Source organism: Bombina bombina, chromosome 9 (genome assembly GCF_027579735.1).
Source record: "Bombina bombina isolate aBomBom1 chromosome 9, aBomBom1.pri, whole genome shotgun sequence".
Lineage (NCBI taxonomy): Eukaryota > Metazoa > Chordata > Amphibia > Anura > Bombinatoridae > Bombina > Bombina bombina.
The window spans coordinates 174,115,561-174,128,615 of record NC_069507.1 but is presented as its reverse complement, the minus strand read 5'-3'; the positions used below and the strand labels follow the sequence as shown (position 1 = coordinate 174,128,615).

General features: G+C 41.2%; 1 protein-coding gene across 3 annotated transcripts in view; it reads left to right on the top strand.

Moving 5' to 3' along the window:
• LOC128640138 (prominin-1-A) overlaps positions 1-13,055 on the top strand; it is a 161,285-nt gene that overhangs the window by 104,149 nt on the left and 44,081 nt on the right. For all 3 annotated transcript variants that reach the window (XM_053692493.1, XM_053692492.1, XM_053692491.1), the window contains one exon: positions 7,705-7,790. In XM_053692493.1, the coding sequence (XP_053548468.1) occupies positions 7,705-7,790 (86 nt within the window). The remainder of the gene's footprint in view (positions 1-7,704; positions 7,791-13,055) is intronic.

Below are 13,055 nucleotides of genomic sequence, written 5' to 3'. Positions count from 1 at the left end.
CAGATGTATTTTCCATAAGTGTCCTCCCTTAAAGCGACAATATGGCAACCTGACTTTGGGGGGGCCCAAAAAAAAATTTGCACCAGGGCCTTCTGTTGAATAGATCCACTACTGCTTGTTGCCCAACAATAACACATGCCCAACAATGGCTAACCCCTGTTTTCTGTTGGCTTTCTAATCACCCTGGGCAAACCACTTATTTCTTCTGTTAAGTGTGATCAGTCCACGGGTCATCATTACTTCTGGGATATTACTCCTCCCCAACAGGAAGTGCAAGAGGATTCACCCAGCAGAGCTGCATATAGCTCCTCCCCTCTACGTCACTCCCAGTCATTCTCTTGCACCCAACGACTAGATAGGATGTGTGAGAGGACTATGGTGATTATACTTAGTTTTATATCTTCAATCAAAAGTTTATTATTTTATAATAGCACCGGAGTGTGTTATTACCTCTCTGGCAGAGTTTGAAGAAGAATCTACCAGAGTTTTGCTATGATTTTAGCCGGAGTAGTTAAGATCATATTGCTGTTCTTGGCCATCTGAGGAGTGAGGTAAACTTCAGATCAGGGGACAGCGGGCAGATGAATCTGCATAGAGGTATGTAGCAGTTTTTATTTTCTGACAATGGAATTGATGAGAAAATCCTGCCATACCGATATAATGTCATGTATGTATACTTTACACTTCAGTATTCTGGGGAATGGTACTTCACTAGAATTACACTGTAAGAAATACATAAAGCTGTTTAATAACTAGAGATTATGTTTAATGTTTTTGCTGGAATGTAAAATCGTTTTCATTTGCTGAGGTACTGTGTGAATAAATGTTTGGGCACTATTTTTCCACTTGGCAGTTGCTTAATCTGTTTTTCTGACAGTTTCTGTTCTCCCTCACTGCTGTGTGTGAGGGGGAGGGGCCGTTTTTTGGCGCTTTTTCTATGCATCAAATATTTCAGTCAGCAACTCATTGTATTCCCTGCATGATCCGGTTCATCTCTACAGAGCTCAGGGGTCTTCAAACTTATTTTGAGGGAGGTAATTTCTCTCAGCAGAGCTGTGAGAATTATAGTTTGACTGAGATAAAAAACGTTTATTCTGTAATTTGTTTCCTGCTTTCAGAATTTGTTATCTTTGCTAATGGGATTAAACCTTTGCTAAAGTTGTGTTGTTTACAAGGATTGAGGCTATAACTGTTTCAATTTATTAATTTTCAACTGTCATAGATCTTCTGTGCTTCTTAAAGGCACAGTACATTTTAATATTATTCTAATTGAATTGTATTTCCAAGTTACAAGTTTATTTGCTAGTGTGTTAAACATGTCTGATTCAGAGGATGATACCTGTGTCATTTGTTGCAATGCCAAAGTGGAGCCCAATAGAAATTTATGTACTAACTGTATTGATGCTACTTTAAATAAAAGTCAATCTGTACAAATTGAACAAATTTCACCAAACAACGAGGGGAGAGTTATGCCGACTAACTCGCCTCACGTGTCAGTACCTACATCTCCCGCTCAGAGGGAGGTGCGTGATATTGTAGCGCCGAGTACATCTGGGCGGCCATTACAAATCACATTACAGGATATGGCTACTGTTATGACTGAGGTTTTGGCTAAATTACCAGAACTAAGAGGTAAGCGTGATCACTCTGGGGTGAGAACAGAGTGCGCTGATAATATTAGGGCCATGTCAGACACTGCGTCACAGGTGGCAGAACATGAGGACGGAGAACTTCATTCTGTGGGTGACGGTTCTGATCCAAACAGACTGGATTCAGATATTTCAAATTTTAAATTTAAACTGGAAAACCTCCGTGTATTACTAGGGGAGGTGTTAGCGGCTCTGAATGATTGTAACACAGTTGCAATACCAGAGAAAATGTGTAGGTTGGATAAATATTTTGCGGTACCGACGAGTACTGAGGTTTTTCCTATACCTAAGAGACTTACTGAAATTGTTACTAAGGAGTGGGATAGACCCGGTGTGCCGTTCTCACCCCCTCCGATATTTAGAAAAATGTTTCCAATAGACGCCACCACAAGGGACTTATGGCAAACGGTCCCTAAGGTGGAGGGAGCAGTTTCTACCTTAGCTAAGCGTACCACTATCCCGGTGGAGGATAGCTGTGCTTTTTCTGATCCAATGGATAAAAAGTTAGAGGGTTACCTTAAGAAAATGTTTGTTCAACAAGGTTTTATATTGCAACCCCTTGCATGCATTGCGCCGATCACGGCTGCAGCAGCATTCTAGATTGAGTCTCTGGAAGAGAACATTGGTTCAGCTACTCTGGACGACATTACGGACAGGCTTAGAGTCCTTAAACTAGCTAATTCATTCATTTCGGAGGCCGTAGTACATCTTACTAAACTTACGGCGAAGAATTCAGGATTCGCCATTCAGGCACGCAGGGCGCTGTGGCTAAAATCCTGGTCAGCTGATGTTACTTCTAAGTCTAAATTGCTTAATATACCTTTCAAAGGGCAGACCTTATTCGGGCCCGGGTTGAAAGAGATTATCGCTGACATTACAGGAGGTAAAGGCCATGCCCTGCCTCAGGACAAAGCCAAAGCCAAGACTAGACAGTCTAATTTTCGTTCCTTTCGTAATTTCAAAGCAGGAGCAGCATCAACTTCCTCTGCACCAAAACAGGAAGGAGCTGTTGCTCGCTACAGACAAGGCTGGAAACCTAACCAGTCCTGGAACAAGGGCAAGCAGACTAGGAAACCTGCTGCTGCCCCTAAAACAGCATGAATTGAGGGCCCCCGATCTGGGATCGGATCTAGTGGGGGGCAGACTTTCTCTCTTCGCCCAGGCTTGGGCAAGAGATGTTCAGGATCCCTGGGCGCTAGAGATAATATCTCAGGGATACCTTCTGGACTTCAAATACTCTCCTCCAAGAGAGAGATTTCATCTGTCAAGATTGTCAACAATCCAGACAAAGAAAGAGGCGTTTCTACGCTGCGTACAAGAGCTCTTGTTAATGGGAGTAATCCATCCAGTTCCACGATCGGAACAGGGACAGGGGTTTTACTCAAATCTGTTTGTGGTTCCCAAAAAAGAGGGAACTTTCAGACCAATCCTGGACTTAAAGATCCTAAACAAATTCCTAAGAGTTCCATCGTTCAAGATGGAGACTATTCGGACAATTTTACCTATGATCCAAGAGGGTCAATACATGACCACTGTAGATTTAAAAGATGCTTACCTTCACATACCGATTCACAAAGATCATTATCGGTACCTAAGGTTTGCCTTCCTAGACAGGCATTACCAGTTTGTGGCTCTTCCATTCGGATTGGCTACAGCTCCAAGAAGCTTCACAAAGGTTCTGGGTGCTCTTCTGGCGGTACTAAGACCGCGGGGAATCTCGGTAGCTCCATACCTAGACGACATTCTGATACAAGCTTCAAGCTTTCAAACTGCCAAGTCTCATACAGAGTTAGTGCTGGCATTTCTAAGGTCACATGGATGGAAGGTGAACGAAAAGAAAAGTTCACTCGTTCCACTCACAAGAGTTCCCTTCCTGGGGACTCTTATAGATTCTGTAGAAATGAAGATTTACCTGACAGAGGACAGGCTAACAAGACTTCAAAGTGCTTGCCGCACCCTTCATTCCATTCAACACCCGTCAGTGGCTCAATGCATGGAGGTAATCGGCTTAATGGTAGCGGCAATGGACATAGTACCCTTTGCACGCTTACACCTCAGACCACTGCAACTGTGCATGCTAAGTCAGTGGAATGGGGATTACTCAGACTTATCCCCTTCTCTGAATCTGGATCAAGAGACCAGAAATTCTCTTCTATGGTGGCTTTCTCGGCCACATCTGTCCAGGGGGATGCCATTCAGCAGACCAGACTGGACAATTGTAACAACAGACGCCAGCCTTCTAGGTTGGGGTGCCGTCTGGAATTCTCTGAAGGCTCAGGGACAATGGAGTCAGGAGGAGAGTCTCCTGCCAATAAACATTCTGGAATTGAGAGCAGTTCTCAATGCCCTCCTGGCTTGGCCCCAGTTGACAACTCGGGGGTTCATCAGGTTTCAGTCGGACAACATCACGACTGTAGCTTACATCAACCATCAGGGAGGGACAAGAAGCTCCCTAGCTATGATGGAAGTATCAAAGATAATTTGCTGGGCAGAGTCTCACTCTTGCCACCTGTCAGCAATCCACATCCCGGGAGTGGAGAACTGGGAGGCGGATTTCTTAAGTCGTCAGACTTTTCATCCGGGGGAGTGGGAACTTCATCCGGAGGTCTTTGCCCAAATACTTCGACGTTGGGGCAAACCAGAGATAGATCTCATGGCGTCTCGACAGAACGCCAAGCTTCCTCGTTACGGGTCCAGATCCAGGGATCCAGGAGCAGTCCTGATAGATGCTCTGACAGCACCTTGGGACTTCAGGATGGCTTACGTGTTTCCACCCTTCCCGTTGCTTCCTCGATTGATTGCCAGAATCAAACAAGAGAGAGCATCAGTGATTCTAATAGCACCTGCGTGGCCACGCAGGACTTGGTATGCAGACCTGGTGGACATGTCATCCTGTCCACCTTGGTCTCTACCTCTGAAACAGGACCTTCTGATACAGGGTCCCTTCAAACATCAAAATCTAACTTCTCTGAAGCTGACTGCTTGGAAATTGAACGCTTGATTTTATCAAGACGTGGATTTTCTGAGTCAGTTATTGATACCTTAATACAGGCTAGGAAACCTGTTACCAGAAAGATTTACCATAAGATATGGCGTAAATACCTATATTGGTGTGAATCCAAAGGTTACTCTTGGAGTAAGGTTAGGATTCCTAGGATATTGTCTTTTCTACAAGAAGGTTTAGAAAAGGGTTTATCTGCTAGTTCATTAAAGGGACAGATCTCAGCTCTGTCCATTCTGTTACACAAACGTCTGTCAGAAGTTCCTGACGTCCAGGCTTTTTGTCAGGCTTTGGCCAGAATTAAGCCTGTGTTTAAAACTGTTGCTCCACCATGGAGTTTAAACCTTGTTCTTAATGTTTTACAGGGCGTTCCGTTTGAACCCCTTCATTCCATTGATATAAAGTTGTTATCTTGGAAAGTTCTATTTTTAATGGCTATTTCCTCAGCTCGAAGAGTCTCTGAATTATCAGCCTTACATTGTGATTCTCCTTATTTGATTTTTCATTCGGATAAGGTAGTCCTGCGTACTAAACCTGGGTTCTTACCTAAGGTAGTTACTAACAGGAATATCAATCAAGAGATTGTTGTTCCTTCTTTATGCCCAAATCCTTCTTCAAATAAGGAACGTCTACTGCACAACCTGGATGTAGTCCGTGCTCTAAAATTTTACTTACAGGCAACTAAGGAATTTCGACAAACGTCTTCTCTGTTTGTCATTTACTCTGGGCAGAGGAGAGGTCAAAAAGCTTCCGCTACCTCTCTTTCTTTTTGGCTTCGTAGCATAATTCGTTTAGCTTATGAGACTGCTGGACAGCAGCCTCCTGAAAGAATTACAGCTCATTCTACTAGAGCTGTGGCTTCCACTTGGGCCTTCAAGAATGAGGCCTCTGTTGAACAGATTTGCAAGGCTGCAACTTGGTCTTCGCTTCATACTTTTTCCAAATTTTACAAATTTGACACTTTTGCTTCATCGGAGGCTATTTTTGGGAGAAAGGTTCTTCAGGCAGTGGTTCCTTCTGTATAAAGAGCCTGCCTATCCCTCCCGTCATCCGTGTACTTTTGCTTTGGTATTGGTATCCCAGAAGTAATGATGACCCGTGGACTGATCACACTTAACAGAAGAAAACATAATTTATGCTTACCTGATAAATTCCTTTCTTCTGTAGTGTGATCAGTCCACGGCCCGCCCTGTTTTTAAGGCAGTTAAATATTTTTTAATTTATACTCCAGTCACCACTTCACCCTTGGCTTTTCCTTTCTCGTTGGTCCTTGGTCGAATGACTGGGAGTGACGTAGAGGGGAGGAGCTATATGCAGCTCTGCTGGGTGAATCCTCTTGCACTTCCTGTTGGGGAGGAGTAATATCCCAGAAGTAATGATGACCCGTGGACTGATCACACTACAGAAGAAAGGAATTTATCAGGTAAGCATAAATTATGTTTTTGTAACTCATGTGCAATATTTAGTTTTATATTATACTATTTATTGTACAGTATTTGTAAATATCTTAGCAACAACTTGTGGTGTTTTCCTCATTTTTGCCATTTTTTAACGTCACTGCAGAATACATTTTCTCCCACCACTGGTGCAGTGTATTGATGCAAGCTATGTTCATTATTGCTCTATTTGGATTATAATGAATTTTAGTTGGGTACCTGAGACGGAACAGTGAATACAGTTTGTATTTACTCTATTCAATACTCCACCTCTGGGTCCCAACCTGAACTGGCATTTACATCCTAATTAATTATAATACAAAAAGACCCCAAATAGTTGTAGTTTGCGTCAATAAATAGCTTTAATGTTGGGAACAACCTTGTCAGCACTGAGACATGGCCGCCAACAATGACACGGAAACAGCGATAGTGTAGAAAAGTGACACAACATACAGCCATAGCAACATAAAGATACTCTACTATGAAGTAAATCAAATCTCTTTGGGACTAATCTCTGAAACAACAGAAGTTGCCTTCGTTACACTCCTTTGCACACAAGAAATATTTTGGAGTTAGTGTTTCTTTGGGGTTTTTTTTGGATGATTTTAGAAAGTATCTAGGATGTGAAGTTTACTAAAGAAGGTAATAGATATCCTTGCACATTCATTTGAAACTTTATTTTTATAATCCATATATTCCATTGACATATTGACTTTTGTATTTCTTATAAAAAAATTCATGATTTAGATACAGCATACAGTTTTAAAAAAACTTTCCAATTTTCTTCTTTTATCAAATTTATTTTGTTTTCCTTTGTTGAAAAGCAGGTAGGTACATTAAGGAACATGCACACAGCAGTTTTGCAGGAATGCTTTTAAAGGGACACTGAACCCAAATGTTTTCTTTCGTGATTCAGATAGAGCATGCAATTTTAAGCAGCTTTCTAATTTACTCCTATTATCAAATTTTCTTCATTCTCTTGCTATCTTTATTTGAAAAGCAAGAATGTAAGTTTAGATGCCGGCCCATTTTGGTGAACAACCTGGGTTTTCCTCTCTGATTGGACAGCACCAATAAAGTGCTTTCCATGGTGCTGAACCAAACATTTGCTGGCTCCTTAGCTTAGATGCCTTCTTTTTCAAATAAAGATAGCAAGAGAACAAAGAAAAATTGATAATAAAATTAATTAGAAAGTTGCTTAAAATTGCATGCTCTGTCTGAATCACGAAAGAAAAAAATTGGGTTAAGTGTCCCTTTAACTATATGGAAACACTGCTGCCACCTAGTGCTTAAAACCACTTTAGCAAAACTGCTGTCATATATTTCTTTCTTGTGTATGGCATGCTACCTTCCTAGGTATTGTCTTCAACAAAGAATACCATGAGAATTAAGTACATTTGATTTATAGAAGTAAATTGGAGTCTTTTGTTAAATTGTATGTTGTATCTGAATCTTGATATATTGGATTTCATGTCTCTTTCATTTAAGGATAAAACTATATAATAATCTGCTCCCTTATCTAACCATTTTATAAACCACCATTTTATATTTTCAGGTAGGTCCCCCCCCCCATAAAGTATATTAAACTATTTTCTTATTTTCATTCCTATTTTGACAGTATCTTGATACTCCAAACCTTATTCCACAATTGAATCTCTCCAAATATCTTAATGGCACCAATGCAACCATATCTTCGCTGTACAGGTGTGTAATTTTTTTTTTTTTTTCCATTATTATAGCTGTAGAAAAAGATATTAAGGAATACTTGACCATTTGATTTTATTGTTCGTATCTAAAATAAAATGTGATTATTAGCTTATAAATCATATAAAATTATTAGGTATACAAATGCACATTTCAAAGGTAAACTATGTAAGCTAAGCTTAACATTACCAAGTACTGAATAAACCACTTGTTTAAAAAAATACAGATTCTATCAGACAATAATGCACAAATGATTATAACAAGTCAGACTTAGGATGACCACCTCAGCCATATTTTCTTGGGCAGTTATGAGTTAAACATGCTGCAGGATGTGCAGTATTCATGTTCCTCCCTGCACACCCTGCAGCATGTATAACGCATAACTGTCTAAGAAAATATATGGCTGAGGTGGTAACCCTAGCACAAATTTGTTTTTCTTTAAAGAAGTTTATGGTTGGAGGTGTGGGAAGAGAAAAAATAAGATTTACAGAAAGACAACATTTTTTATGTTTTCATTTGGCTCTAAAGAAATACGTCTTGTATCATAGGGAGCAAAGCAGTGATCATGCTTTTAGCTTTTAGACAAAAAGCAATGCTTTTTTCCATATTTGTTGCATTGGTCTGAAAATGTTAAACAAACCACCCTTTATAGAAAAAGAAACAAAGGCCTAGATTACGAGTTGTGCGTTGGGGTTAAAAAGCATCGTTAAGAGGTCCTAACGCTGCTTTTTAACGCCCGCTGGTATTACTAGTCTTGCAGGTACAGGTGTACCGCTCACTTTTTTGGCCAGACTTTGAAATACCGCAAATCCACTTACGTCAATTGCGTATCCTATATTTTCAATGGGACTTGCATAGCACCGGTATTACGAGTCTGACCAAAAGTGAGCGGTACACCCTTCTCCTGTCAAGACTGGTACCGCATTTAAAAGTCAGTAGTTAAGAGTTTTACACTACAACACCAGAGCATAAAACTCTTAACTAAAGTGCTAAAAAGTACACTAACACCCATAAACTACCTATTAACCCCTAAACCGAGGCCCCCCACATCGCAAACACTAAAGTAAATATTTTAACCCCTAATCTGCCAAACCGGACATCGCCGCCACTATAATAAATATATTAACCCCTAAACCGCCGCACTCCCGCCTTGCAAACACTAGTTAAATATTTTAGAATAAGTAAGAGTGGGGGTAGGACAGAGTATAGCATAAACAGGAGGTTAGTAGTTAAAGGCAAATAGCCAAATTTGAGTATTATAATCTCCTAACTATTACGACCTCCTGCCACAGATTTAGAGTTAAAGAGCAAAGTCCAACTAACAAGTAATTGTAAATAGACTTACAAATATAGATAGGTAACTCAAATCTGTGAGAGAAAAAATGGCCAACTGAGCCCATACAAAATCAGAGAAAAAATATATATCTTTAAAATAATTTTCTTATATAGTAACACATTCATACACTAAAGTTTATTAAGTAAATAATATATTAACCACACATACATGAATTAAAAACACTACACCCAAGTTGAACTGAAGTTCTAAATTAATCTAGATTTCACTGTTTAGAATATCAGGCAGCATAAATATAATTATAGGCTAAGCCCTTACAATCTGAGGGCTAAATTAAAATTAATTTTAACGATTATAATATTATGATGCTGCAGATGCCAGAACAAACAAGGGTGAGCAGATTAAAAAAAAGGGAAAGACAAAGCTTATCCCAGAGGACCCCTGACGTACGTTTCACAAAAAACGCTTCCTCAGAGGGGTGGCGAGCCGCTGCTGAAATGTAATATTTATGAGTCTGAAAGACTCTCCTCAAACAATGGTTGGATATGCCCGATTACCATTTATGATATTCTGATTGGCTTAACTTAATTCTCTAAATAAGTTTGAGTTAATAAAAGATATACATCTCTTCTCACGAAAGTTGATGTTGAAAAAGATATATGCTTATAATCCTAATGTTTTAGATACAGCAGATCTAAGTACAGTTGATCTACTGTAACAACTTAGTAATGATGACATTATTAATCCAAATGATGTAACCCTTCCTAATTCAAATAAGTGGCAAACTGCACTTAGACCTAAATCTACTTATGTTCCCTCCATGTCTACTTCACCTGAAATTCAGATATTTTGTAAAATGGTCTGCCATCAAATTGAACAACTGCCTGTCACTCAAAAGAGTCATAATTTAACATCACCAGAATTCAAAGCTCTGAAAGAGATTGAATCTTGGCATGACGTTATTATAAAACCGTCTGACAATGGTGGAAACGTGGTATTATGGCCATCAAAAATGTACACTGACGAAGCCTCTAGACAGCTGTCTAATTCTACATGCTATAAACAACTAATTTTTAACCCTCAAAGCTCATACTTGATACAATACAATAACTTAGTTAAACAAGCCTGGGCAAATAACATCATCATCAAACACTGAGAAAAAGTATTTACTTACAGAGTACCCCAAAGTCGCTACACTATATTTCCTGCCAAAGGTGCACAAAAACTCCCAAATACCCATCGTCTCCGGGAACGAGAATTTAACTGAAAACACAAGCAGATATGTTGATTTAAGGTTAAGAGAATATCTAACCACATTACCCTCATACGTTCGTGACACTATGGAGGTATTACAAATATTACAAAATATACAGCTAACTGACGATATGTGGCTCGTCACATCAGACGTTGAGTCACTTTACACAAATATAAGACATGCAGATGGGATAGCAGCCATCAAGTATTTCTCTTGCAAGGTGTATCCAGTCCACGGATTCATCCTTTACTTGTGGGATATTCTCATTCCCTACAGGAAGTGGCAAAGAGAGCACACAGCTGAGCTGTCCATATAGCTCCCCCTCTAGCCCCACCCCCCCAGTCATTCTCTTTGCCGGCTCTAAGCACTAGGGTCTCTCTACGGGAGGGTAAAGTGAATGTGGTGCATTAAGGGGCTAATCGTTCTGTAAATTGTGGTGCAATCTTATTGAAGCTTTAGGTACATACTGTGAAAATTTCAAGAGAATTGGTGCATTTTTCACTGTTTTGTAAAATTGTGCGCTCTTTTTATTTCTTAAAGGCATAGTAACGTTTTTTTCAAATTGTGTTTTTTATTTGATAAACAGGCTAAAAAGCCTGCAGCTGCCAACAAGACAGCATGAAGGGGTAGCCCCCTATCCGGGACCGGATCTAGTAGGGGGCAGACTCTCTCTCTCTTCGCTCAGGCCTGGGCAAGAGATGTACACGATCCTTGGGCGCTAGATAATGTATCCCAGGGATATCTTCTAGAATTCAAGGGTTCTCCTCCAAAGGGCAGGTTCCACGTATCTCGTCTGTCTACAGATCAGACAAAAAAAGAAGCGTTTTTACGCTGTGTAGAAGATCTACATACAATGGGAGTGATCCACCCAGTTCCAATCATGGAACAAGGGCTGGGGTTTTACTCAAACCTGTTTGTCGTTCCCAAAAAAGAGGGAACTTTCAGACCCATCCTGGATCAAAAAATTCTAAACAGATTCCTAAGAGTCCCTTCATTCAAAATGGAGACCATTCGGACAATCTTACCAATGATCCAGGAAGGTCAATATATGACTACCGTGGATTTAAAGGATGCATACCTACACATTCCTATCCACATAGATCATCACCAGTTTCTCAGGTTCGCCTTTCTGGACAAGCATTACCAGTTTGTGGCTCTTCCTTTCGGCTTAGCCACTGCTCCCAGAATTTTCACAAAGGTGCTAGGGTCTCTCCTGGCGGTTCTAAGACCGCTGGGCATAGCAGTGGCGCCTTACCTAGACGACATCTTAATTCAGGCGCCATCCTTCCAAAGTGCCAAGTCTCACACGGAGATTGTATTGGCCTTTCTGAGGTCTCACGGATGGAAGGTGAACATCTAAAAGAGTTCCCTTTCTCCTCTCACAAGGGTTCCCTTCCTAGGGACTCTCATAGACTCGGTAGAAATGAAAATATTTCTGATGGAGGTCAGAAAATTAAAGCTCTTAACTACTTGCCGAGTTCTTCATTCCTTTCCCCGGCCATCTGTGGCTCAGTGCATGGAGACAATCGGGTTAATGGTAGCGGCAATGGACATAGTCCCTTTTGCTTGGATACACCTCAGACCACTGCAATTATGCATGCTCAAACAGTGGAATGGGGATTATGCAGATTTGTCTCCTCAAATTCAGTTGGACCAGGAAACCAGAGATTCTCTTCTCTGGTGGTTGTCTCAGGATCACCTGTCTCAGGGAATAGGTTTCCGCAGACCAGAGTGGATCATTGTAACGACCGACGCCAGTCTGTTAGGCTGGGGGGCGGTCTGGTACTCCCTGAAAGCTCAGGGCTTATGGTCTCGGGAGGAAAAGCTCCTCCCGATAAACATTCTGGAACTGAGGGCGATATTCAACGCTCTTCAGGCATGGCCTCAACTAGCTGCGGCCAAATTCATCAGATTTCAGTCGGACAACATCACGACTGTAGCTTACGTCAATTATCAGGGGTGAACAAAGAGTTCCCTAGCGATGACGGAAGTAACCAAAATAATAAAGTGGGCGGAGGATCACTCCTGCCAGCTCTCAGCAATTCACATCCCAGGAGTAGACAACTGGGAGGCGGATTTCCTAAGTCGTCAGACTTTTCACCCGGGGGAGTGGGAACTCCACCCGGAGGTGTTTGCCCAGCTAACTCGGCTATGGGGCTCTCCAGAGTTGGATCTGATGGCGTCCTGTCAGAACACCAAACTTCCTCTCTACGGGTCCAGGTCTCGGGACCCCAAGGCGGTACTGATAGATGCTCTAGCAGCGCCTTGGTCCTTCAATCTGGCTTATGTTTTTCCACCGTTTCCCCTTCTCCTTCGTCTGGTCACCAGAATCAAGCAGGAGAAGGCTTCGGTGATTCTGATAGCCCCTGCGTGGCCACGCAGGACTTGGTATGCAGACCTAGTGGACATGTCATCTGTTCCACGATGGATACAGCCAATGAGGCAGGATCTACTAATACAAGGTCCGTTCAAGCATCCAAATCTAGTTTCTCTACGTCTGACTGCTTGGAGATTGAACGCTTAATTCTATCAAAGCGTGGGTTCTCTGAGTCAGTTATAGATACCCTGATTCAGGCTAGAAAGCCTGTCACCAGGAAAATCTACCATAACATATGGCGAAAATATCTTTGTTGGTGTGAATCCAAGGGTTACTCATGGAGTAAGATTAGGATTCCCAGGATATTGTCTTTTCTCCAAGATGGATTGGAGAAAGGAT